General features: G+C 38.0%; 1 protein-coding gene across 6 annotated transcripts in view; it reads left to right on the top strand.

Annotated features, from left to right (window-relative positions):
• Window positions 1-25,513, top strand: part of rims2a (regulating synaptic membrane exocytosis 2a) — a 144,460-nt gene that overhangs the window by 103,935 nt on the left and 15,012 nt on the right. Inside the window, exons 27-30 of one of the 6 annotated variants that reach the window (XM_065957666.1) lie at window positions 9,411-9,511; window positions 12,584-12,750; window positions 13,297-13,536; window positions 21,137-21,354. The exons of the other annotated variants lie outside the window; for them this stretch is intronic. Coding sequence (XP_065813738.1) covers window positions 9,411-9,511; window positions 12,584-12,750; window positions 13,297-13,536; window positions 21,137-21,354 — 726 coding nt within the window. The remainder of the gene's footprint in view (window positions 1-9,410; window positions 9,512-12,583; window positions 12,751-13,296; window positions 13,537-21,136; window positions 21,355-25,513) is intronic. 6 annotated transcript variants of the gene reach the window in all.

Here is a 25,513-nt window from a genome sequence, read left to right as displayed (position 1 = left end):
TTTGAACTTTGCACATCCTTGGAACTACAAAGTGACATTTGTTTCTCAGTACTTCTTTGACCAATGTTATTTGTGGTAGCTACTTGTGGCATGCACTCTAAGAAAAACTGGGATGAAAGTAATGATTATTCTACGCGTGTCTTTGAATCAAACGCTGTGGCAAAAACAAAGACAGTTGAGAGAAAGGCTTGGGCAAAGGTAGAAAGAGGGCAAAAAAAAAAACCTGAGCAGTTTTGGAGAACTTGTCAAAGCAATCACAGCACTGATTCATCATTGTCAGAGTCCATGAGGGCTTTCCCTGTCTTCTGTAAAGCTGCCAACGAGCCTCTCTTGCTCTCTGTTTCTGGGCCATCTTTTATCACTCTAAAGCTCTTTCTTTCTGGATCTCGGTCACCTCTTTGTATTGCCTAATTTGATTAATTATTGCACAATTCACTCTTTCTTCTTTTTTCTTTGTCAGGCAGCCTATTCTATCTGCCTTTTTTCTTGCTCCTCCTTTCCATCTTAATATTATATGTTTTTCTCTCACTCTTTTGTATACCTGTCAGGCCATTGGCAGTCAGTGAGTCAGTGGTGGTCGTGGTGGTTTGGGGGGAGGGGGGGGGGTGTATTGATCTGACCTTCTGCTGTAGCTCCCCCAGAGCTGTATGGCACTCAGCTTTTGTAGTGAAAAGGTCTGTGTAAGTGTGTGTATTTAGCTTTTTATGGACTGAATCCATATTATTGCCACTTGCTGATAGCAGAGAAGGGCTGTTGATAAACCTACTCTTGATTTGACTCCTTGCTGTGTTTAGAAAGCTTGTCATATCTCATACATCTTTTTGCCATTTATGTTTTTTGTTTCTATGTGATGATGCCTAAGGGGTAACAGGGGAGGAGCTCAAGGCACAGGGATCTCAAAATGGTCGCCCAGGTGTGTTTATCCCTTCAGATACAGCCTTTAAACCTGTCCTTGCACAACATGTTTTTCTCCCCTTTCTTTCAATATGTGATGCTCTTGTTTCCTTGCTTCAAAGAGCTAAAAGCTCACGAGTTGAAACATAGTTCTAGGTGTATTAAAGATCAACACCTGCATTTGTAAGTACAAACTCTGTTAAGAGTTAGGTTATTGTTTTGTGTTTAGGATTAAATTGACGTACAGTGCAGGAACAGTTCATTCATTCACAGGCTTAAATGAATGGCCAGACTGTTGGCACATACTGGATTTCCCCACAGTTTTCACTTCCTACTTTACCATCTGTTAATGTGGCATGCTTCTGTCCTCTGACCACTTGGTGCTACTTTAAATCGCTGCCATAACTGTAGAGCCCACTGAGTCAGTGAATGAATACTCAGTGTAAGGTCTCTAAAGTTTCACACTTCAAAAATAATAATCTGTTATATCTGTGCACTGAGTGATACTCTGCAGGGCCAAGTCCTGTTGTAAGGAAGTAGTCTGTTGTGATTCTAGCATAGTAACAAAAGCATGGTTCAATTAAGCCATCATTTCACATATACCTGAATGTTTCTAGCATTTTGTTGTTTAGAATTTTGTAAAAATGCATTATCTCTGGAAAGTGGTGTGTTGGTGTGTCTTGTGTTTGAGCAAATTTGGCATGAAATGCCATATTAATATGACCTACAGTACCAATATAAGGGTTTTAAGCTCCAACATTTCAAGGGCCTCCATCTGTTCTTATACCAGCAGCAGACTGTGAGGAAAAACCCCAAGGTCCCTCAGTAAATGGGAGGAAAGGCAAGTCCTTTAAATAGTGTGTTGGTGTGACTTTGCTGTGTGGTTGTTCCCGGTCAACACAAGTTCTTCAAGTGTGACTTTCAGTAGCATCAGTGAAGTGTGAGTTGGAGTGATTTTTTCTTTTTTATTATCTGTGGCACACATATCAAGTCTTTAATTCAAGTTTCCCTGCACCTACATTTGATCTATTATTGAAATGGGTTTTAAGTTTATATAGAATGCTCAAGTTAGAGAGTTGCATGAAGCTGTGGATGATGTTAATATGGAGAGTGATACCTTTAGTGACTGTGCAAGTTTGTACTTACTGCTCGCCAATAGAAGTTTGTTCTGCCCAGCTCCACTTCACAAAGACAGAGTTATGCACTTCCATTGTGAAATCATCAATCAATGTAATTAGACATGGATTATTGGACACACACACATAACTGGCAGGTTCAGTCTTACAAAAAACTCAGTAGAGTATAATGCATGTTTTTTAGAACATCACGAGTTGTTACCTCTGTTTGCCAGCAGATGGAGCATAGTTCAATGTCTTTGATGAGGAGCTGTCCAAGATTTCAGTCCTGAAGTGACAAAGCAGTTGTTTCCTTCTTACCATTCCTTTCCCCTGCTGTCTTCTATCACTGCAATGTGCAGTATACATAATAGATGTATTGAGTAAAATGTTTTTGAGGAAACAAGATAATAAGAATCCTGTAGCATGAAAAACAAGTGTATCTATCTTTGCACCTATGTGTGTGTATGCCTTAGAAGTGACATGGGAGGACCAGCAGCGAGGGCTGAACGGCTCTTTATCTGATGGAGGGACTCAGCCACACCCGTCCCTCACAGGTTGGTTGGTCTAGGTGTGGATCTGTTGCTCTTAAAAAAGAAATTCACTTTGGTAGAGTATTGAATTTTCCCATGGCCAATCAAGAGTCCATGAAAAGTAACCAGCACATTGAATCTGTCCTTACATCTTGTTCACAGCAAACAGAAAAGAGTATGCTACCACCTAATAGTAATCCTCGTCATTAGTTGTCATGACAAAAGCAATGTGGGTTTGTTTTTCTGAATGTGTCATTGGATAGCCAAAGTTACATTTACTTTGGGCTTTAAGAAATAAGTCATCTTTAAAGCATCAATCATCTGCCATCTGTAGCTGACTGTAAAGTACAGAATCTGCTAAATAATGTATTATTCTATAAACTGAGAATTTAGGTGTCACATGAACCCGGACAGCAAATACACATTTTTAAAAAAATTTTTTTTAAAGATTTATTTTGGGCTTTTCGTGCCTTTAATGCAGAGAGAGGACAGTGGACAGAGTCAGAAACCAGGGAGAGAGAGCAGGGAATGACATGCGGAGAGAGGCCACAGGTGGAGGCGAACCCGGGCCTGCTGCTTGAGACGAGAGTCTCAATGCATGGGACGTGCGCCCTAACCATTGCACCACCAGCGTGCCCCACATTTTTATAAATTTTTACCCTTTTATTTCTTAAAGAAACATTTTGCATTTCTTATTGGTTAAAAAAAAAAGTTATGCTATATGAATTCATTTCAATCGAAATTAAAGAAAATTTTAAATTCTGAATTTTCTGATTTAAAAGACCTTTTCATTCCCAAATGTAATAGTAAGTTGTTTCTTACTCATGGACTCTTAATAACATTTTCCACCTGCAAAGTCTAAAAACAGCTCTATCAAAGTGATCGGTCCTTGAAGACTTTTCTTGCTTCTCTGACTATTTAAGTTGATTCTTATCAGCTGGATTATGTAGGCCAGGTGATACAATTTGAAGAGGGCTTGTGTATTTGATTTCGGCAAACAGGATTATTTAAAATTATGATTAACATGAGGTTGCCGAGGTCAGCCACTGGATGGCGCCCTGTCTCTGTGTTTTCCTCCTTTGTTTGCAGTGCAGCATGGAGTTGATGTTACTTGAGACATTCTAATCTGTTATTATCGCTCAGAGTTGATACAGGCACTTTTATTATACGAAGCAAATACACATAATTGTATCATATCGGTGTCTTGGCACACTGCCTTATTCTTACTAATGAATACTTACTTACTAATGTAGTTAAGTTTGATGAGTTGCTGTGATCGGAAAATATGAAACCTTGCTAAGGAAATGAATTGTGAGGTGCAGTGTTTGCTCTAAAGTGCTTCATTTGATTCCATGAATCACATATTTTCCTCTTTTCAATTTTAAATTCTGTTCACTTGTTATGTCTTTTGCTAATACTGTATATACACAGGATCCTATTAGCTGTTAGCTGTGCAACTCATTTTAAACACTACCATTATTTTAAACACCACTAGGAGATATGTTTGTGCAAATATTTATTCTATTTTTGCTATTTTTTCTTTCATAAATAATGTGTTACAGTGTAACACAGACGCTCCCTCATCACCACACAGTTTGGTGGAATTTTGGTGCTGTAGAGAAATTCTGTTTAGAACGATGTTGTAGGAAAACATGGATCTCCAGTTGGTATGCATTGGATCCTACCTTGCTATAGAGCCTCTACCTGAGGCTCAACAAGCTGTTATTTGTCCAGGAAATGCTGACTAAGCATGATCCGCTTTACAAGACTGACTGAGATGCATATTACATTATGCTGGGAACCTTTACACTGACCTCACAGCCTGTCAAAGCTCCTCAACACTGATGTGTTTAAGGGTGAATTTTAATTACACCCCTAACTACTATGTTACCTTTATTTCCCTAAACCAGTCAATTAATATGTGCTCCATAACAAGCAGACACCCTTAAAACAGGAACATCTTTGGAAAAACAACAACAACAACAAAATAAAAACCCTAAGGACTAAAATATAAGTGTGTGTGTACAATAAAAGAGATCGTCTTATAAAACATTACTTTTTTTATCTTGTTTTGTGCAGGTGGCCCTGTTGTTTAATTTTATATTTTTTCTTGTAAACAGGGCAATCAAGTCTTTGTCTTTAAAAAAAAAAAAAAGTGATAAATCATGTATTTTATGCTTGTATATAATTTATGAAACATTTAGAAAGCGAAAGGCTGTAAATAAACCAACCTACTACATCGAAAATACAAATAGCAGAGTTCATTTTTCTTTGATGAGGAGACATAACTGCATGTTGTTTGAATAACATCTTAGGTTTATTTGTAAAACGGACCATCTCATAGACAATGAGCTACTTTTCCTATTCTAAGTAGAGTGGGAACTAAAAAGTGAATTTAACTATTACTGTAGTTACTTTAAAGGATAAGCTTTTTTAACAGTTTTTTTTAGCACAAATGATGAAAAAATATTAATTTGGAACATGTAAACTAGCCAGATACCTAATATAGCCTGGGAGGTTTGTAAAAAAAAAAGGATAAACTATCCATTTCCTAATTTCCTTCTGCTCCTGTCTGCCCTGCCTGTTGTTCATATAACACATACATATAATCTGTGTCTAGTTTGATTAATAGCTTATTGTAGTCCCATGTGGGGTAGGCTAAATGTTTAGTATGGCACAATACTGGTGAGATATAGTAAAATAAACTATGCTGTATAATGGGCTCTACATTATAACACTACTAACACAGGCTGTTTCTGAATGTCATTGTTGGTAACATCTGCTTGTTATTAAACCAGCTCAATCCATCTACACCATTGGTAATTGAATGTAACATTATTTTGATTTGTCTGCTGCTGGGGCCTGTAATCTTGGAATTTGTCATAGGTTAATTTGAATATTTCATAGTAACCTACGGATCACAGAGAACTTTTTTCAGGCAGACTCGTTCTAGTTTTTCACTCCTATCTCTGTCTTAATTTATCGTTCTTATATCCTGGTGACTTACATGATGCAGCTGAAGTAAAGTCAAAGAAAAGAGACATTTTTTGAATATATATATAATTTGACCCTCTAACACAGTGGTTCTCAACTGGTGGGTTGGGACCCAAAATCTGGTCGCGGAGCAGTTTTAAGTGGGTCGCGAGCATGTGACTGGAAAAACAAGAGTCAAAAAGTCTATGCAGTGCTCTTGAAACATGTTGGTTTTGTTCCTTCTCTTTGCTCTGTCACATATTTCATCTCAGGTCCATCGAAGTGCAGTATATTTCATTCAATAATTCAGATTGGTTAAAAAATAAATCTGACATTTGGGTCACAAATTTCATGAAGGAGTTGGTGGTGGGTCTTTAGGTTAGACCAGCTGAGAACCACTGCTCTAACAAGGTGATGTTAGCTGGCATGAAGAAAGCTGATGAGGCAGATGTCTCACATTGTCTTTTGGTTTATGTGACACTAACCAAGTAGTCATTGAGCCAAATACTCATTCTGTGTTAGAGGTTATGACATTTATGTACAATTGCAGTCGGCTTATTTAGCTCTCCCAGCTGTCACTGTTGGTTTTGTCAGGTTCAAGTTCAGTTGGTTTTCTGCAGAATCAGACATACCCACATGTTGAACTGCCTGGTCTGAGCTCATGTTGGTCCATGAGGTATTGATTGAACCCCTGAAGAAACATATGAAACATATCAACATATGTCTTCATAGCAGATACAAATCACAGCACATCTTTAGAGATAAAGAGAATCTTAAGAATATTTTCCTGGTTTTTGCAGGCTAAGCGGAAGGAAAGAAGGAAATTAATAATTTGTAGAGGGGCAAAATGCACAAGTGGAACCTGCTGAAAGCAAGCAGTTGATCTTGTTGTTGCACAACATTGTTTTCTAAAGATTCTGCAGCTTATATATGTGTGTGTATGTGTATTTGTGTGTGCGTGAGAGAGTGTGTAACTGCATATGCAGTCTTGCTGACTCAGGTTATGTCAATATTTTTCTCAAGTTTCACAACTTGGCTGTGTGAGGTCTTTTGCTCTCTTTTGTGCTCGCTGCTCTGTGCTTTCACTCCTTTTTTTCTGTGTGTGTTTCTTTCCTTTCTTTCATGTTAATTTTTTCAGGCTGTCCTACCACGGTAGAAACATGCAGACTCAAGTGACACCCACTTCTCCTTTTACCCTCCTTTCCTCTCCTCCCTCTCCCTGTCTTCAGAGGTCCAGAATTTCTATCTGGTTTGGGACTCTAACATTTTTTTTACAGTTTCAGCTCTTTTCCCTTTAAAGCACAGAACCTCAGCCTCCCTTCCTTTTTCTCAAATAACCAAACTCTTAGCCTCTACCTCAGCCTGTCCCGGCCTCGCACCCTATTGCTCTGTTATGACTTTTCACTGTGCCCATGGTGGAGTTTGTGTGTTCTTGGTGTATTCTATGATTTTGTTTCTGTGTTCTGTGCTCGTTTGTTTTGTCATCGTTGTGGCGTACTGTCGTTATGTGTTGTGTCCCTCCCTCCTGACCCTTCATCCTTCTTCTCCTCATTCTGGCCCTTCAAACTTTACATACTCGTTGATCACTGTGGTGGCGTCGCCCTCCCTCCGTTCTTTCTCTTCTTCTCTGTCTTCCTTTTCACCCGTCCTGCATCCTCTCACCTCCATTTCACTCTCCTCTGTCTGTGTCTGTCCATTCTGTGATGTGATCCCAGAAGACACGGACTCACCAAGTTGGACGAACTCAGGTCTGTCCCTTCTTCTTCTTCTTCTTCTTCACCTTCTTTCTTATCTGACTCAGCCTCTTCTTCGTCTTCTTCTACTACTTCTATTCACACTATAAGTCTTCCTGGCTTGACCTACCCCTCCTCCCCTAATTTATTTCAGTCATCTTTTCTTTTCTCAATTGGCTCGCCTCTGTTTTATTGCGCCGTTTGTGCTTTTTGATTGTTCTGTAGACAACGCTTCCACCTTCTCTGTCATTTTGCATAGTTTGTTGTCTGGACAGAATGTGTTCAGAGGAGCATGGTCATGGTCACACCTCTATGGTTTCCTTTGCAGCAGGTCTTCTTAGAATAAGCTCTGTCAGTGTATTACAGAAAATCTTCTCTGTATTACTCTGTATAGTTTTAAACATTTACTTAAACTGGGTTTGTAGCTTTTTTCAAAGTAAAACAAATTTCCCCTGATGAATATATTTTGATTATTTGTTTAGTCACATATGCTTGAACACAAAATGTGGATTATGATCTTGCTGCTGACATTGAGATCACATTGCCAGTTTTTGATATTTAATCGACTTCTTATTTAATTGTTGTGGCTATGTTTTTGCCAGGCATCCTGCAGACAATCTATAAATCCTCTGTTCTGGCAAAATTATAAAGGAAAATAATTGTCATATTTCTCAAAATATCAAAGTAGTTCTAATATTTTGCCAATTTATTTCTCTTCTTAAAATTCTAAGTACCTAAATGTTTCCTCTAAAAAAAAAACCTAAATAACCGTAAATCAGATGAAGCTAAAAATGTGCTCCTGTAATTTTATAGCTAATGTTTCATTAAAGTCCTGTGATCTTTAAGACAAAGTAGTCATTACACATTCGGTCCTAACGTATTGTGTTTTCACTGTAACTTCAAAAAAGAAAACTGAAAAAAATACAACGTGTTCATCAACACCATTGACATTTTTTAGGTAAACATATTTTGAATATTTTCATATATTCCTTAACATGTTCACCAGATTTCTGATCCAGTCTAGAATTACCATTTTGTTTGTAATGGAGAAAACTGAAGTTGAAGTTTGATGTTACTTATGTATTGTGCTGACAATTAACAAATATTCAAGAAATGCAAATGACAACTCCAAAGACTTAAGACAAATCATTTTGCCACACCTCCTGTATACAGTCATTCATTTGCTCTTAGCTTGTAATGCTTTTCCCTGTCTGTGTGTTTGTGAAGGCATACTGTATGTGCGCATGGCACATGTGTTCATTCACCTTTACTTGATCATTGCTTTCATATGACACAAAAGCAGAGTCAGAGTGAGACGGAGAGAATGGAGATGAATGAAAGTCATTAGTCCGTGGCATTTGACTTTTTTTTTCACCAAAGAAAATATGTAGTATTTTAAACTGACTATACGATATATGTTTTTAGGACTTATTTATGTATATGTTTTTTTTGGATACAAGAATTGAGCAGAGTTCATTTAGAGTGGTTTAATTACTTTCAGAGAACACATTGGACTTGTGTTTTGCCTAGACAAACTTGATGTTTCCATAAAGTAAATTATAGCACGTAGGGATATGAAAAAAACTTTAGTGATTTATTTGTTTTTTGGAAGAGATGAGATGGGATGATGTTATAAAGCACTGATAATGTGGACATAAGGACATTTTTGTAAACCTAGTTTTACAGTCTGAGCTCAAAGGGAGGGACAATTATTTTTAACTTTTAAGAATTTCAGATAATTCGCATCTCAACATAGTTAACAATCATTGATTTTGGTGGAGGGGGGTTGTTAATGCTAGTTCTAGAGACCAACGCTGTTATTATTTTTTGTAGGAATTAATAAATTGTGTTTTTGATTGTGTTTAGCCAATTTAAAAAAATAAGATGAAAAGGGGAATCGTGGATTGCATCTATTAGAAATGTAGCAGTTAAATGTGCCCTTACTCTAACTAATCAGTATTTTTGTCTGTATTTCTGTTTTTGTTTTGTTGTAAATGTTGCCAACCATTCAGCTTCCCTCCCCCCCATTAGATCTGTTCTTGTCACAGCTCATGGCTCATAGCTCAGCAGAAGCTTGTTTCTCTCCATAACAGTATGTCCCTCCATCAGGTCTCCTGTGACGCATCAACCCCAATCTGACAGTTTCCCATCTGTGTGCTTAGGTATGGACATGGAGGAGAGGACCAGGCAGATGAAACTAAAGATGAACAAGTACAAACAGGGAGCAGGCTCTGACTCCAGACTGGAGCAGGACTACCACAAGGTAACACCATGTCCTGGTTTGCTGGATGTATGCTTCAGTACTCGAGTTACACTGACATAAAACATGCACCTCCAGTAAGCTGTTTGCATAAAGCAACGTGCATAGGCCATATGGCACACTTTGCAAGCAATCAAGCATGTACACATGCACAATCAACATCCTTCTGCACATGCGCATTGATGTTTGCATAGTGTACATGGTAAAAGTGCACAGACAAAGCTATACAAAAACAACAAAGAAGGTTAACAATTAAACTATATAATATGTTGGAAAACAATGATAAAGATGATATTATAACAATCACTTAAAATCTTAATATATGTATTACAACTAATTTTTGGTGGTTTAAAGTTCACATATTATCCTCCTTTTTGACAAGTTTAATTAAGAGCTACCCAAAGCATATCTTGCCAAAAATCCACTTTGATCCTGTATTCAAGCATGTCTATAAACCCCTCTATTTGAGACCTGCAAAGAACAGGCTGTTTCTGTGTCTGTACTTTAAATGCAAGTGAGCTGTGTCTGACCACGCCCCTCTGGAAGGGCTTGGGTGGTTTGAGTTTTCTTGCACAATGCCCAATTGTTTACGGTGAGAAGGTGGACTAAGCAGGCAAAACACAAACCTAGCTGTGGAGGTGTTGCCCACCTGGGGGAGGGGTTATTGCCCTTTGTGATGTCACAAAGGGGAAAACTCCAAATGGCCGGTTTGAGCACACATTTACTGAAAAGTGGTGCAGGCGAAAGACAGAGAGGATGGACTTTACTCATAATTGGGGGGTTTGTAGGCAGAGTAGGGACACATATTGGTGTTAGAAAAACATGGTCAAATAGAATTTGCTTCACAATATTAAAGATGATATACTCAGCAGCAAAATGCCTTCCCAAAATCAATATCTTGATTTTGATGATGAGTTATACCCAGATCAGTTTTCTTTTTGTCATCAGGCTGTACTTAATGTTAAGTCTTTGGTTGTAAATTGAAGGAATGTGACAGTGAGTGTCTGCAGACTGGAGAGTTTACTACACTTCTGGAGAGGTCATGTTTAGAGAGCTCAGCCTGAGCATGTGTTCTCACTGGAGTCTGGGCCAAGGCTCTCTGACTAACTCTCCTTTTAAGTCCAGGAAATGAAAACTATTGCATTAGGAGCAGCCAATGTGTTTGCTTTGAGTCTATAAAAAGCAGATTGATAAATGGTTAGTTGTACTTGTGTTGAACATCCAACCTCCTTGGAAGTGTCAATGATTAAGCAGTGCTCTCACTATTCTTAAACAGGACTTCCAGGCACATGTCCTCAAACCATGTTGTAATAGTAAATAGTTCCTGTAACACTCAGTTCAGTTTATGGGTTAGCATTCCATCACAAAAACATGTGAAAGACATAAACACATCCAAGTTTACAAACTTTCTTTAACCACGTAGTGAAAGGATTTGAATGATTGTTGTGCTACCAAAGAATCCCCAGTTTGAAGTCATTTTGTAAAATAAATAATATAAGTAAAGTCACAGAAATGGCTCCATATCAGTTGTTTTTATTATTATATGCTATCAGTCAACAGCCTCAGGAGTTTCTAACTCCTCATTTTAATGTAACATTCTCATACCCTTTAAAGTGGAATCTTTTATGGGAAATGTAACTGAGGCAATATGAGATTTGGATTTTCCATTACCTGACAATATTATACTTCAGGGTTACAAAGTTGTTTTTGTGTTTCCAAAAGTCAATCACCTGTCCACTTCAAGGCCATATACTTTCTTTGATGATTTAAATAACCAATAGAGTCATGCTGCTGTGCCTCATTCATAAATGCACACCATTTTTTAGTATATAGAGTGATGCATTAATCATTTATGATGTGATTGATCACTGCAGCAGATATGATCCATGCGTTATAATATATCTATTAATATCTAAATTGGCTAAATGAAATGAAAGAAGTTAAATCAGCTGAAGTTGAGACTAGTCATAGACTATTGAACATGTCTAAATACATCATTCAAAGAGTGTTTACTTTAAAAGGAACTGAGACTCTTGGATTGATTCATGTTGGGCCCATATGACAACACGTATGTGCATAGTAAGGCCCTTTAGATTGTTTTAATTGGGTCGAGGCAGTTATGGATGCTTATTGATTACATTACATCTTCCTTTATTAAATGTTGTGACCAGTCTGAGTACCCAGATGGCATTTTGAATATTAAAAATAAACATTTGAAGCTTCAAGTGTTATGATCTTAAAGGTTTTTAAGTAGACCCAAAAGCAAGACCGGAAAACAGGGTGGTGGGTAAACGGGTATTTATTGAAGTGAGGCTGGTGAAGGCTGGTGAGGCTTGAATGAGAGGCTGGGTGGTGAGGTGCTGGAGCTCGGTGGTTGGAGGCACTGGTGAAAAAAGAAGACAAGGGAATAATTAGTGACAGGTATTCAAAGCACAAAAAGTTTACTGATACTGAGAAGCCGATCTACCACAGTGTAGGCAGAAATAATCTGGCAGCTTGGGAGAGTTGAACCAGGGTATAAATGCTGCAGCCAGTGATTACAGATGACGAACAGGTGAGTGATTGCAGAGAGCTCCAGCAGCCAATAAACCACACCCAGCCTCTGAAAGAACAAAAACACAAGCACCAAACAAGGAAAAATACACAGAAATGTCCAATCACCACATCAAGCTTCAGTTGTAACTTGTGTTTTTTTTTTATCACTTGTGTCTTTAAGATGCATTTGAAAAACATTCTGACCTTACAGAAGGAAGACCTAACAAGCACTATGCAATGACTCTAAACCAAGACTATATTACTTATATTTATCAGCCGTTGCCTAAGAGATGGTCAGTTGACTGTGATAGCATTGTTTTACAGTAGCTCTTTTAAAGGTTGATAATAGTTCCTAATTTACATTTTAAAATAAGTGTGTGTTTACACAATATGGAATCTGTAACAACTAAAAATTCAAAAGAGCATGGACTTAAATTAATCCCAAATGTGTGTGCCAAAAAAACTCTATTATTTGGTCTTATAAGACAAACTTTTTATGTGTCATTTTGATATTGTGTACTGTTTTTGTTGATTTTGCAGCGTTCAGGCAGAGATCCACGGGGCTCAGATAACCTGTCGGCCAAGTCATCGGACAGTGATGTAAGCGACGTGTCCGCTGTGTCGAGAACCAGTAGTGCCTCTCGGTTCAGCAGCACGAGCTACATGTCTGTCCAATCAGAAAGGCCGCAAGGGAACCGAAAGATACGGTAGGCTAATGTCCACATCAGTGGACAGTGAACTGTCTTAGTCTCCTCATCAAGCTATCAGAAATGGTCAATTCCCCCGGAGCTTTGAACTTCTCTTTCCAATACCATGTGCAAATATTTTCAGCTTTGAAATTGCTTGCACCTTGTTAAACTAAAAGAGGAAATGGCAACACCTAGTAAGTGCCATTTTCTCTCTGTAATGAGTTCAGGTTTGGCTCCTTTTCTAGAATAATCTGGAACCAAATGATTGAACTCATTCTGGCTTTGGGGGGATGTTTGACCATATCTGGCAACACATTTGAATGTAAAACACATTGCATCTCTTTGGGTGTTGTCTCATATCAAAGCAAGAAACAAATTCATTTGCATGCTGTAAGTCTACATGTCTAATTTCTACTTTTTTTAATCAGTCTGCTTTTGTCTCTTGGCTGCGCTGTGTCTTAATGTTTTGTCTTTCTTTATCTTGTTGTTGACAATGTTCATGCTTTGTTTGGTTTTCTTTCTGCTTTGCATGTGCTGCTCTCATGCGTCTGTGGCTGTCTTCAGCCAGTTGCGATCAAGAAGCCATTCTCGGGAGGGGGATGAGCAATTAGGAGAAGTGCTAGAGGAGGCGGAGGCGGGTGGGGGAGGTGGAGAGGATGGGAGAAGGGCCAGTAAAGAGAGGAGATCACAGGGAGAGAGGAAGGGTTTAGCGGGAAAGGTAGACACAGACAAGGAGCATCAGGAGGATTTGGCTGAGAAAGAAGACGACTTGCACCAAAGGAGTATCTCAGAGACTGACCTCAGGTAACACATGTATGGCAGCCCCTAACTGTGGACTTGCAATAATACCCTTATCCCCACGTGTCCCAATGACATTATTTGTGGAAAGTAGAGTGCAGTGACTATCCGCCAACCTTCATATAGATAACTTTGTAAGTGCGATGATGAGTTGATGAATATAAATCTTACAACAAGCATGTGAGTTGAACAGTAAAAGAAAACAACACACACAATACAAATGTCACAAATCAAAATGACTCACCTCTAACTGACTGCCAATGCTGCCATCTGATTCCTGGGCCACAATGCTCTTTAAATAAGCAGCATGTGACAACTGCTGTGCTAAACAGCTGTATCTTACATGGTTGCATTTTCCACACAGGTAGTGGATCAGCTGCACCTACCTTTTATATTGAAAGGTAGAACGTGTCATTTCCTTTCAATATGAATTATAGTAACATTAAGTAAAGACAGAATTGTGATCTGATGACTGCCAGTGGAAAAAAAAACCTACATTTCCTTCTTGTTGAGCCTATCCACATATTTTATAGAAATAAACATATAACCTTTACCGTGGAGGCTGAAATGAAAAGCCAGTGTTCTGCCATGCAAATGTACTGCTAATGTGAGCATTTGTGGTCCAGGTCTCTGATATGGATAGCTAATCATTTTTTGAAATTTCAGAAAGTACGGCAGCAGTATTGTTTGATACTGAAACAAACTCACACAGATATGACTGCACTGAAACACCTGACATGCACAAACACTTTGAACAAAAAAAATATTCAAAATGTTCAAACTAGAGGCACATTGAGAAAATATGGCTAAAGTTCATTTTAATCATTCCAGAAATACATCACTGAATTCCTTTTTTTTAAGTTAAGGGTTTTAATACTGTTCTGGTTTTAGTAGAACAATGTTATACTTATCTCAAGATGATTTTATTCCCTCCACCAGAGAGTATTGTTTGAGTTATAAATATTCTAGAACCAGCGAAAGTAAAAAGTATGTCAAGAGCAAATTCAAGTGCAAGTTCATTTGAAATCCCAGAGCAGGATGAAAGCTTAGCTCAATCTCCTAGTAAGATGTCTTCTCAAATCACATTCACAGCAGGGTCCAAGTTAGTTCCTCATACTCACATAAGCACTGCTCAGTGTCTTTCTGGGCTAGAGAGAAAACAAATTTAGATAAGAGCTACACTCTCATGTATAATTAACACAACACTAGAAAACAATCTGATTAAGAAGAGGCACATGGCAGAAACGTGAGCAAAATCCACTGGTAGGTATACAGGTAGAGAACCTATGTGTGGTATTTTTAGATAGAGACGGTAGCAAAAAGAAGTAAAATGAATGAGACAGTACAGTGTTTTCAATGGAGTCTGCTCTCTGTGATGCTTTACTGTCTTCTGTTGTTGCATCTTTGTTTTCTGTGTTTTTCACATGCTGTCTTAGTCCAACAGTGTTACTCTGCACCTGCAACTTGTCAACCCAAACCTCCCACATTCCTCCAGATAGTCCTCAATATGCCAAGAATATTTGTTTTCTCTGTGTAACACCATAACCGTCATGCCTAGACTGTCATCCAGCATCTAACTCACTTTCAGTGAAGTCATAGGAAATTTTAGGTAATGTTATTAAAATTAAAAAGCATGCTTTGTCAAATACATTCAGAAGATTGATTTGAATTCAGTGGCAATAATCCAATTTCAAACAACATTTTCATTTTGACTGAAAGTGAGGTGAATTTCTCCAGCTTTTTAAGATGCTGAAAGCTCTTATCTGTGTTATCAACCCCAATCCCTTCATGACAGCTACAGTATAAATCTATTATATACCAAACTTTCACCACATGTGAGTCATTGCATATTCTACTTTTCTAGGACAACAAGTGAGAAAAAACCCCAACAATGATGACAAAAAAGGCTCAGCTTTAAACTTATATTCAACTTTAGTTCAAAGTGTGTTGCACCTGCATTCCCTAGAGAGTGAATAACCAGGCAAAATGTTTTGTTCATGGTGATGTGTAAAGGGTCTTATTATATATGTACTAAAAACATGTCAAATCTTTAACAGACTTATCTATCACAATATGCAAAATACCACCAAAGTATCAAATGTTTGTACCAAAAGATCCATATTTTTGTCAAAGGTATTTACACTGACCTTTTAGCTGCATGACAATCTTTTGTGAAATATATAAGTCCATGAAGAGTTGCAAAAAAGCTGTTGCAAAGGAGCATTATGTTAATTTAAGCAGTCATTTTCTAAAGATTTTTATTCAACAGTGGTTTACACTACCCGATTAGAACTTAAATCACATTTTATCAGTGTTGGACAAAATACACAACGTCTTCAGTCAAAGAGTAGATACTACTGGTCAGATATTATACCAGTGCAAGTTACTCAGGCAAAGTATTACTTTAGTTAAGTACTGGAGTACTGACAACAGTCAATAATACACTGGTGTTCATTCTGCTATGGTATTTTTTAGAAAATATTATTTACATTTTTTAAACTCACACGCTATTGATTTCCAGATAAGCAGCTCCAAAATAAAAGGAGCAACCAATAATACTTGATAAGCAGGGACAATGCCAGCCAGGCTTTACACAGACACACATTCTTTTTTACAGTCATTGCAGTGGGTGCAAGGCCTCTCAAACTGTGCAGCTATGCAGCATATTCTTATTTCTAGTGATGCTAAAGTTCCCTTTACTGTTTCACTTCTCTGAGGCGATTTTAGCACCGAGCATAATAAATATAAAAAGAAAAGGGCCTCTGTGACGAAGCTTGATCCAAAGGCCTCTGGACTGGTACATATATGATCTTGAACGTTTCACCTCTCCTTAGAAAGGCTTCTTCTTAAAGGAGTTCTAAACTTTCTGGTGGACTGAACTAGAAATGTAAGACCTCTGTCACAGCATGCTAATGATGAATTAGCATGCTAATGATCAAGGATGGCTCACATCAGAGTTGTTAGCGGAGTCGTTTACCTAGTTTCGCCTAGAGCCGTAAACCACCCCCAGTCGCCTTGGAGTCGTGTGTGAGTCGTTGGAGTTGCATGTTCCAAGGTGGGAATGGGCCTTCAGTTGTTTAGGGAGAGAATTTAAAACAGCATTGTAGGTTGATGAAAGATGATGTCTCTCCACCTCTGTTAAGAGATGGTTTTCCACCTTCACGGCTTCTTTAACACCCCTTTCAAACCAACGATCTTTCCTGTCCAGGATAGGCACTTTGTCATCCTTAAAGGAGTATCCTTTGTCTCTCAGATGTAAAGGGACTGTGGAACCTGAATTAATGGTTAGTCAGAAAGTAAATAAGATAATTTTCTGAAATTTTAAAGAATTGTTTCATTATATTTTACCAAAACATTAAAATAATCGTTAGTTTCAGCTTCACAAAGGTGAGTCTTGTTGGTTTTAATGCATTATTTGTCTGTGTCTGAATAAATGCCCCAATGAATACACAAGTCCTCCAGTTGAAACTCTTACCCCTTACTCTCACCCTTATATATTTTATCTATCAATCCTCATGTCAATCAAAAAACATATTGGTGCTTTAGCAAAGCAGTTTTTCCTTTATGTACCCAGGAAGTTGAAGAACACATTATTTGAGTACACTGACCTTTATACTGCTCCCAGTGTCATGCTCTTAACATGTGCATCCTAACACACTTTAATATAAGTCCTGCATGTGTGACACCCGGTATCAAGCCACAAATCTCAGTTCTATAAAACCTAGATGCTTTATATGGAGAAGAGAGGCAAAGGTGTTTTTTCAACATCATACATTCAACATTGTGATACATGCTGTATGCACTAAAATAAATCATTGGAGCTCTATTTTTAATTTACTGTTATGTAAGCTCTACCAGTTATGAAACTCTCATCAGCCTGTACAATTAACTCAACAGAACATCAAGGAATGTCTTTACCATGAGGGTACAAGATTAATGGGTTTAATCAACCCATCAAACTGTATCTAGTGATTCCAGTAGTCAGGAAGTTGGTTCTTTTGATCAAAATGCTGCCTGTTCATTCACTGTGCTGTTTATCTTTATATGGAAGCAGCAGAGCACGTAGATTTTGCTAAAACAAATCTTCAACGTATTTAGGTCGCAGTGTAAATATACGGTACATCTGCTTCACATGAACAAGCCTGTTTGCATTATCTTGGCATATGAACATCATGACAGCCATATGTGTTTTTAGTCCATGAACACTTTCACTGCACGCATGCACTTTCACTGCAAGCATGCTGACGCTACTGTGAGCTGATGTCATGTCCAGTGATCTCCAGGATGGAACAAGCCATCTATCAGCACGTAGTGGTAGTTAATGTCTTAAAAGACACCCCCTACCTGTACATACTATTATTAACATGAGCTTCATATTTCAATTAATCCCTTTAGTCTCTAATAAAGAGCTGTGTTGACAGGCTAATGTTCAGGCTATAGGGAAACAGTTGCCACGGTAACTGTTTTTTTCTACCTCACCTGATAAAGCAATGTTCCTCTCTGTGAAAAGTGAACAAAATGAGGGGACATGTACAGGAAGATGCTCTTTGCATGTTTTTGAAATACACACATAGTAGGCCTATGTGTCATCCAGCTTCCACACAGCATCACTAGTTCTTCCAACTAAATGATCCTTTCAGATCTTAATTGAAGCATAAAATGAAATGTATGCTGGTTTTGTGTTGTTTGTTATCATAACAAAGACATTTAAGACAGCAAGGTTTTTTACAAGTACAGAAAAACAATCCAGAATTTTATTTTGCTTTGGGAACATCTTGGCCTGGATTAAAATGCATGGTGAGCAATTTGCATGATGTGGAACACTATGTTCTAAGGGCTGGGGTTGAGAATCAAAATCCCTGGAGAGTCCCGGTTTTCTCTGCAAGCACATTCGTTCAATGGCCAAGGTGCAAACACCTGCTTGGAGAGTAAAGCTACAGGGATAAAAGAAACACTGAATTTATGACAGTATACATTTAGTTTTTTTGGGGGATATTGTACAGTGTCTTTGGTTAGACCAGTAAAATATCCATTTGAATCATGACAATGTTCAAGGATTTAAATAAAGAGTATGCTGAACAGCTTAACGTCTAATTTTGGTCGTTCCCTGACAGATTGGACTACTGTAGACGCTAAACTCACCAACTAGCACAGTGTGTCCACTTACATTAGTAAAAATCTTATTTTTTTCAGTTTTAGAATATTTTTCAGTCTATAATGCAATGTTGATTTATATTTCTCAGGGTCTTTAACCATGTGCCTCTTTGATCATCTGATTTAACATCAGAAGGAAATAATTTGCAGTGACAACAATGCCCCAGTTCTGCTGACTGGGCTGATTTTTAATGTAATAGAAGAGGCATCTTTAACACCCTGTGCTGACCAGGGGCAATGCAGCCTCACACTTTTGATAGTTAAAGGGCAGATTGTAGAATGTCACTAGTCACACATCAGCCCTGGCAGATGTGGAGCCTAAACACTTGAAGTCTGCTGACTTCTTTCACCACCAGTTGGTGGAAGTTTAGTCAACCGTGTTTAGGATAGGACTTTTATCACAACATTGTAAATGTGGCATTCCTAAAATGATTCCTTAATAAATACAAGAAATGATTCTAAAGTGTTCCTACACTAACACCATCAATACAATTTGAATCTAATTAATTATCAAACTGTTTGACCAAATGAGCTGCTCTCCCTTTCTCTCTATGGAAGCGATTAGTGATCAGAATTCAAATGATAAAGCTAATTTGAAAATTCAAATGCGTTAACAGAAATGCTTTTTAATTTTCAGAATATGAGTGTATTATTTGACTCAAAAATTAAATTTTGATTAATTTATCTAATTTGAATTTTAGTTTTCAACTTCAAAAATGCACATTCTTTGACTAAATTAAAATGAGGAAGAAAATGACATTTGCTTTATCATTTTCAAAAAATGCCCCGCTAAATCTGTATCATAATTCAAATGAAAAAGCTAATTTTAAAATGAAAATACAGTAACAGAAACACTTTTTAATTTTCAGAGTATAGGTGCATTATTTGACCTATATTTAAAATGAATATTCAGTCATCCAGTTTGCTTTATACTTTTACTCTCTATGTATGCATATTGTATGACATAATTCAAATGAAAATAAAAAGGTGATGGAATATTGTTACCTGCACTTACATTTCTAAACAAATGTTTCACAAGAGGTTGAATAAAGGTTTCTTCATTTGTATACAACAGAGCTGAAACTATTGTCTGCTTTATCAAAGATCAGAAATTGAAGGAGCCTATTTAGAGTCATAGATGGAGTCTATTTTCCAATCCAATTTATTTCTCTCTCATTTTTGTCCACTCTCCGTAAGTTGTCTCCACAAGGCAGTTACATGGTGGAGGTCAGGCACTCTAATTAATGAATAGCCTGAGGGTGCTACATGTAGCTCATCCCATTAGGAATGCAGAGCCTGTGAAACAGAATGTAATTTGTCTGTTAAAGATAACTCACTAGCAGAGCTAAAATAAGACCCTAATTTGGACACTGGCCTATTTCCTTTTTCAGCAGAGGAAGCTGGAGAATAATGTTGATGGTAGACAACTTTTCTTTTCATGTCCACTTGAGTGTAAAAGTACTAAGTGTATGGTCATGACTCAGGTACAAAGGAGTTGCAAATCAGTTTCTACCTCCAGGTGCACATAGAAGAGAGTCAAACAGCATAGACCTTTTACAATACCATAATACAAAGAAATAGGTCATCTTTATGATAATTAACTTCCTTACATTTAGCTAAATATACTTAAATCAATGTTTATGTTTTAACCTGTTTCTCCAGTTGAGTCATGTATGGAATTAACACACATAAAAATGCAATAATGTGCAAACAAAGAAAGCAAGCAAATAGATAGCTTCTTAACATAAGCGTTAACAATGCAACTAACTGACTTCTGTTTTTGCAAAGATAATGTTAGAACGGCAAGGTGTTTTACACAGGTGCAAAGTGGATATGACGACTTGGACAGGAGGACTGCCAAGGGCCACAACATCGGTCCTTTGCAGTCTAGAACTTATTCAAAGTATTTGGCAAAAATATTCAACAAAAAAGGATTAGTAGTTGCCCTTGAGCTTTCAGTAATAATTTAGGTGAAGGTCAAGGTCAAGGATTAACTTTGTCTTAATTTTTTAGCCCACACTGATAAATAGTCTTTAAATGTAAAGAAAGCACACACACTATTCTAAAGTATTCTAAAGCTATAGGGAGTCATATTGTGGTGCAAATGTTTAATTACTCTACATGTCAAAGATGTAAAAAAAATAGTGCTTAACAATTAAAGATATTTTGATGATTGACCAGCCCAAACCCAAAACTCAGCTATACTGTAAGTCATGAACTCCTGGACCTGAACTCTGTCCTTTTCTCCTTTTCATCCCCACATCTCCTGCTTCCTCCTCCATTATCTCTCCTGTCATATTTTCTCCTCTCCTCTCCTCTCCTCTCCTCTCCTCTCCTCTCCTCTCCTCCCCTCTTCTCACCTTGCCTCTGTCCTATCTCTCTTATCTGTCTTCGCCTGCCCCCTCTTAATGGTGGTGGCTGACAGTGACTTTGCATCCAAAATGAAAAACAGGCAAATGGGCTCGTCAGGCGGGTTGAACATGACTAAGAGCACAAGCATCAGCGGTGACATGTGTAACCTGGAGAAGACAGATGGGAGCCAGTCTGACACTGCAGTTGGCACGGTAGGCACTGATGACAAGAAGAGGCGCTCCAGCATTGGTGCCAAAATGCAGGCCATGGTTGGCATGTCACGCAAGAGCCGGAGCACCTCTCAGCTTAGCCAAACAGGTAGGCCATCCAACAATGTTTGTTTATGTGTACATCTGTCTGTCTGGTCACTCGTTCTATCTGTGTGGTAGATTTCTTTATTGTCTTCTCTGTTGAATATTGGGCTCAAATAACGCCACCTTCTCCTCCAGTTCTTCAATTTCTCACTTTTCATCGAGGAGGAGTTTGGATTCCCTCCCACCCAGGGATAAAGAAAACAGCACTACTTTTCCCTTTTTCTTCTAGGTGTCAATTCTCCTGAAAATTGCTTTTCTCTATCTCTTTCAAGCTCCCCTTTTCCTTTCTTTGTTTGTTACATAGCCTCAGTCTTGTACAGTATTTATGCTTTTTGCTTTTTTATGGGTTTGTAATTATTTCACATTTCACTATTGAAAATATGTTTTTCAGATGTAATAGCTTTGCACTTCCTGTCAAAGTGATGACAGCAGCTGGGTGTTGCAGATCACGTTTTGCCACTTTCTTAAAGTTATGATGCTCTTTTGACTGTGACTTCAGTCTAAAATAATAAGTGGTTGTGTTTTGTGTTTGTTTCTCTGAGTGCATGTGAGAATGAGTGCACATACAAGATATTGTCAGAGAGGTGATGTGTACGTGTTTTTAGACCTGGTTTCATTTGGTTGCTTTTTAGTTGCAGAAACACTTATTTTCCTGCACTGGGAGAAAGAAAATCAGCATATACTGTAGGTCTATTACTTTTTTTGATCTCTGTGTAATTTTCTTTCTGTCCTACCTCTTCCCTATAAGTGGTCAAAAACTATTTGAGAAGCATTAAGCAGATGCATGTCAGTGTGAAAAATGGCCTAGCAGGTAACACGTGTTGATGCCCTTAAATAAATTGGGATCTGGTCTGTTCATGTGAAGTTTCGTCAATTAGTCCACTTCCTCTCCACTGCTCCCTTGTGTGTACCTCTAAGCATTCAGTGCCTATTCATCTCTTCTATTCAAAATTGAAGGGGTCAATGATCACTTCTACTCATCAGCACTCTATGTCCACATCTGGCTAGATTGCATGGCAGAGGGACAGAGAGATGGTGAGGAGTGAGAGAGTTAGCAAACGTGTCACTTAGTTGATTCACTTGCGTGTGTTTTGTTTGACACATGGGCCGCTGCATTATCTTATGTCCGTCAGCAATTTTTTAAGGCATTGATAGTATTTAGTTTAGATACAGTACATCGGCTAGAAGATATACTCTAACTTTTTGAACTTCCTTGTAATTTGGCAATATTGTTTAGCAGTTCTCCAAAGCCTGTGTTGTTGACCTTGATGTTGGTTAAGATGCTGGATACGATTACTTTTCTGGAGTATTTCTGGGAACTGACAAAAACCAAATGATCTTTATTCACTGCTGATTTTAAATACTTATTTGAGTAGTTTAATACAATCACAGCAACAGGGGCTACACATTCAACCCCACACACACAATATTATCAAATATCTCAATATTTGAGATCTGTATTTGGATTTGCACTACAACAAACCCAGGCAAGCTGCCTTTTGCCCCACTTTGTTGTAAATTATCTTGAGGGGCCATCTTCAAACATCTAAAGAGTGCATTCAAAGAGAGATTGACGGTTTGTGTGCACTGATGAAAAATGTTTCTGGGGGGATGGGGAGATTAGCCAAGCAGCACGACTCTGGCTTTGCAAACAGGTGAGTCAGATAGAATGGATGTGCTCCCAGGTGGCCATCAGGAGCAATGTGTACACAGTTTGCAGGCCGAGGCTCCAGGAGCTGCTGATTCCATCCTCTGTGGAAGGCGCTGGAATTTTCTGGGTCAAAACAGATCAATATGTCTGAGTAAATGGAATCTATTTAAAGCCATTACTTTCTCACACGCTAACTAGAGTAAAAACATATTTATGCACTTCAATATTTCTATTACAGGATCGACAAAGGGGCAGAAAAGAGCAAACAATGACAACATAATTTTACTTTAAATGTTTTCCTCCATATGTGCCATTAGCATTTCTTGCAGCAGGTCACATGCTTTGTTTGAACTTCACATTGACCAACTGATGTGCTGTTAAGAGCAGTTAAGAGCAGTGCTAAGGACAGTTACAAACATGTGTAAAAGAAAGCGGCTATATCTTTCAGGCACTATTTTATTTTTATTTTTTCATTTGAATTAAAGAACAATTTCAAAGAATGAAATTAAACAATTCATTGTGGTTGCCTGGAAACAAATCATATCAACTGTGTTTATAGCACATTTCAAACAGCGAGGGTCAACAGAACGGTTTCACATTCAATCAGTGTTTACATAGTGTAAGAAAAGCAAACCTACCGTATTAGTCCGACTAAAACCTCACTCTCTTAAAATACATGTAAACCTGTTAGTCCGACTGAAATCTTTCTGTTTAATTAATCAACGTCGGACTAACATACCTGGATTGCCACTTGCTAACTTTGTTTGACAATTGTTCGGTAAGTGACGCATTAGGTTAATGGGAAGAAGGTGCAGTATTTACCAGCTAAAAGGGGGTATATCACCACCTACTATAGCAGAGTCTGACTTATTTCCGTAAATAAACTGATTCTCCCCAGTGCTTCATTTCTGGGTTTATAACTACTGCGATTAAATGGTCTCATCACCATAGCTCAACTCAACTCTGCAACTGTGCTGACTGTTGACAAGAGATTTGAGGTCTTTGACTTAGGATCTTGGCTTGGACAATTAAATAACAATCCAGTTTGACAGCATTTTTAACTTGCATGGACATCAAGGCTTTTACATTTGAGATCATGAGCAAACTGAAAGAGGGAATTTACAATACTAAACTGTTCGAGCCCCAAGTCGGCAGTCTTGTGGTCCTTGATATACATTTTGTTTTGAGATCAGTAGAGAGCTAGCTCCCCCCCCTCCTTATCAAATATAAGGATGAAGTAGTGTCAGCAGCATGTAGTATTGACCTACTGTAGATAATGTCAGATAATGTTATAATCATATATAAAAAAGAAATGTTAGGCCTCGGTTTACTTTCAACATTCTGCAAAGAGAATACACTGACTCACAAATAGACATAAAAACATGATGCATCACTTAGGACTTGTAAGCTCATAAAAATGCCGCTCTAACCATGCGGCTTTCTACCTAAAAACTTCTCTTTGTGTTTTGAAACACAAATTACATGCAACATCTTTTATGAACTGATTTTGGACTTCTTTTAGGAGCATTTTGGAAAGTCTGCTTCTGCACACATTCTGGCTCCCTTTGTTGTTACAGTATCTCTTAACTTCTGGTTTATCTGAATGGCACCTATCGCACTCTCATTGAGCATTTCTTTCTTTTCTTTTGCATAATGCAAAAACAGTATGGATATAGAATATGAGTACTGTCTTTCTTTTCCACTGCAGACTTAATATGATATTTTTCTATCATCCTTACAACACAGCATTGTACCTGATAATCGTTTTCTGTATTTGTAACATACAATGGCTTTTCCCTCTCTTAGAGTCCTGATGGACTCACTCTGTTCTATATATTTTTGCCCATGAGCATTGGCTCTTAAGGTGACCTGAAAGCAATGTGTCAAATCATTGTTTAACTTTTGCTTCGAGTAAAAGACATTTTTTGATAACTTTTCATCAAGTGATGATGCACAACCTTATACCTCTCCAACAATACAGGCCAACACATTAATACATGTAGTGTGTTGTAGAGCCATTTTCTTCACCTTAAAAATAAATATATCCAGCACCCAAGATTATCTCTGCATTGATAATGAAAAGATTTTAATGTTTCCGAAAGCGTTTTTAGTCACTTTAACCAGAAAGCAAAATGTATGAAGAACAGAGGACAATGCATCCACTGCATCATTCACTATCTCACTCCACTCTCAGTTACACAAGACACTGACGTAGATGTGGAGCTCAGCCCTCAGATGGACTGTTTTCCGTGTTGTAAAATAGCTGACCCATGAACTTTCAGCTCAGGTAATTTATCTTGTGAGTTACAATGGGTGCCTATCTCAGCAGCTCCTCCACTACCTGAAGCTACTAATTAATCTCCATGGGGGCTGGAGCAGACAGCAGCTGTTCTTAGGATGATGCATGAAAGGAACACAGCGGCACAGGTACAACTTAGGCTGAGGGACACCAATGCACTGCTGTTTTCTCCCCAATATCTCCACTTTACTTATTGTCTCACTGTATCTCACC

Source organism: Labrus bergylta, chromosome 8 (genome assembly GCF_963930695.1).
Source record: "Labrus bergylta chromosome 8, fLabBer1.1, whole genome shotgun sequence".
Lineage (NCBI taxonomy): Eukaryota > Metazoa > Chordata > Actinopteri > Labriformes > Labridae > Labrus > Labrus bergylta.
The sequence above is the reverse complement of the archived record's forward strand: the minus strand, read 5'-3'. Positions and strand labels throughout refer to the sequence as shown.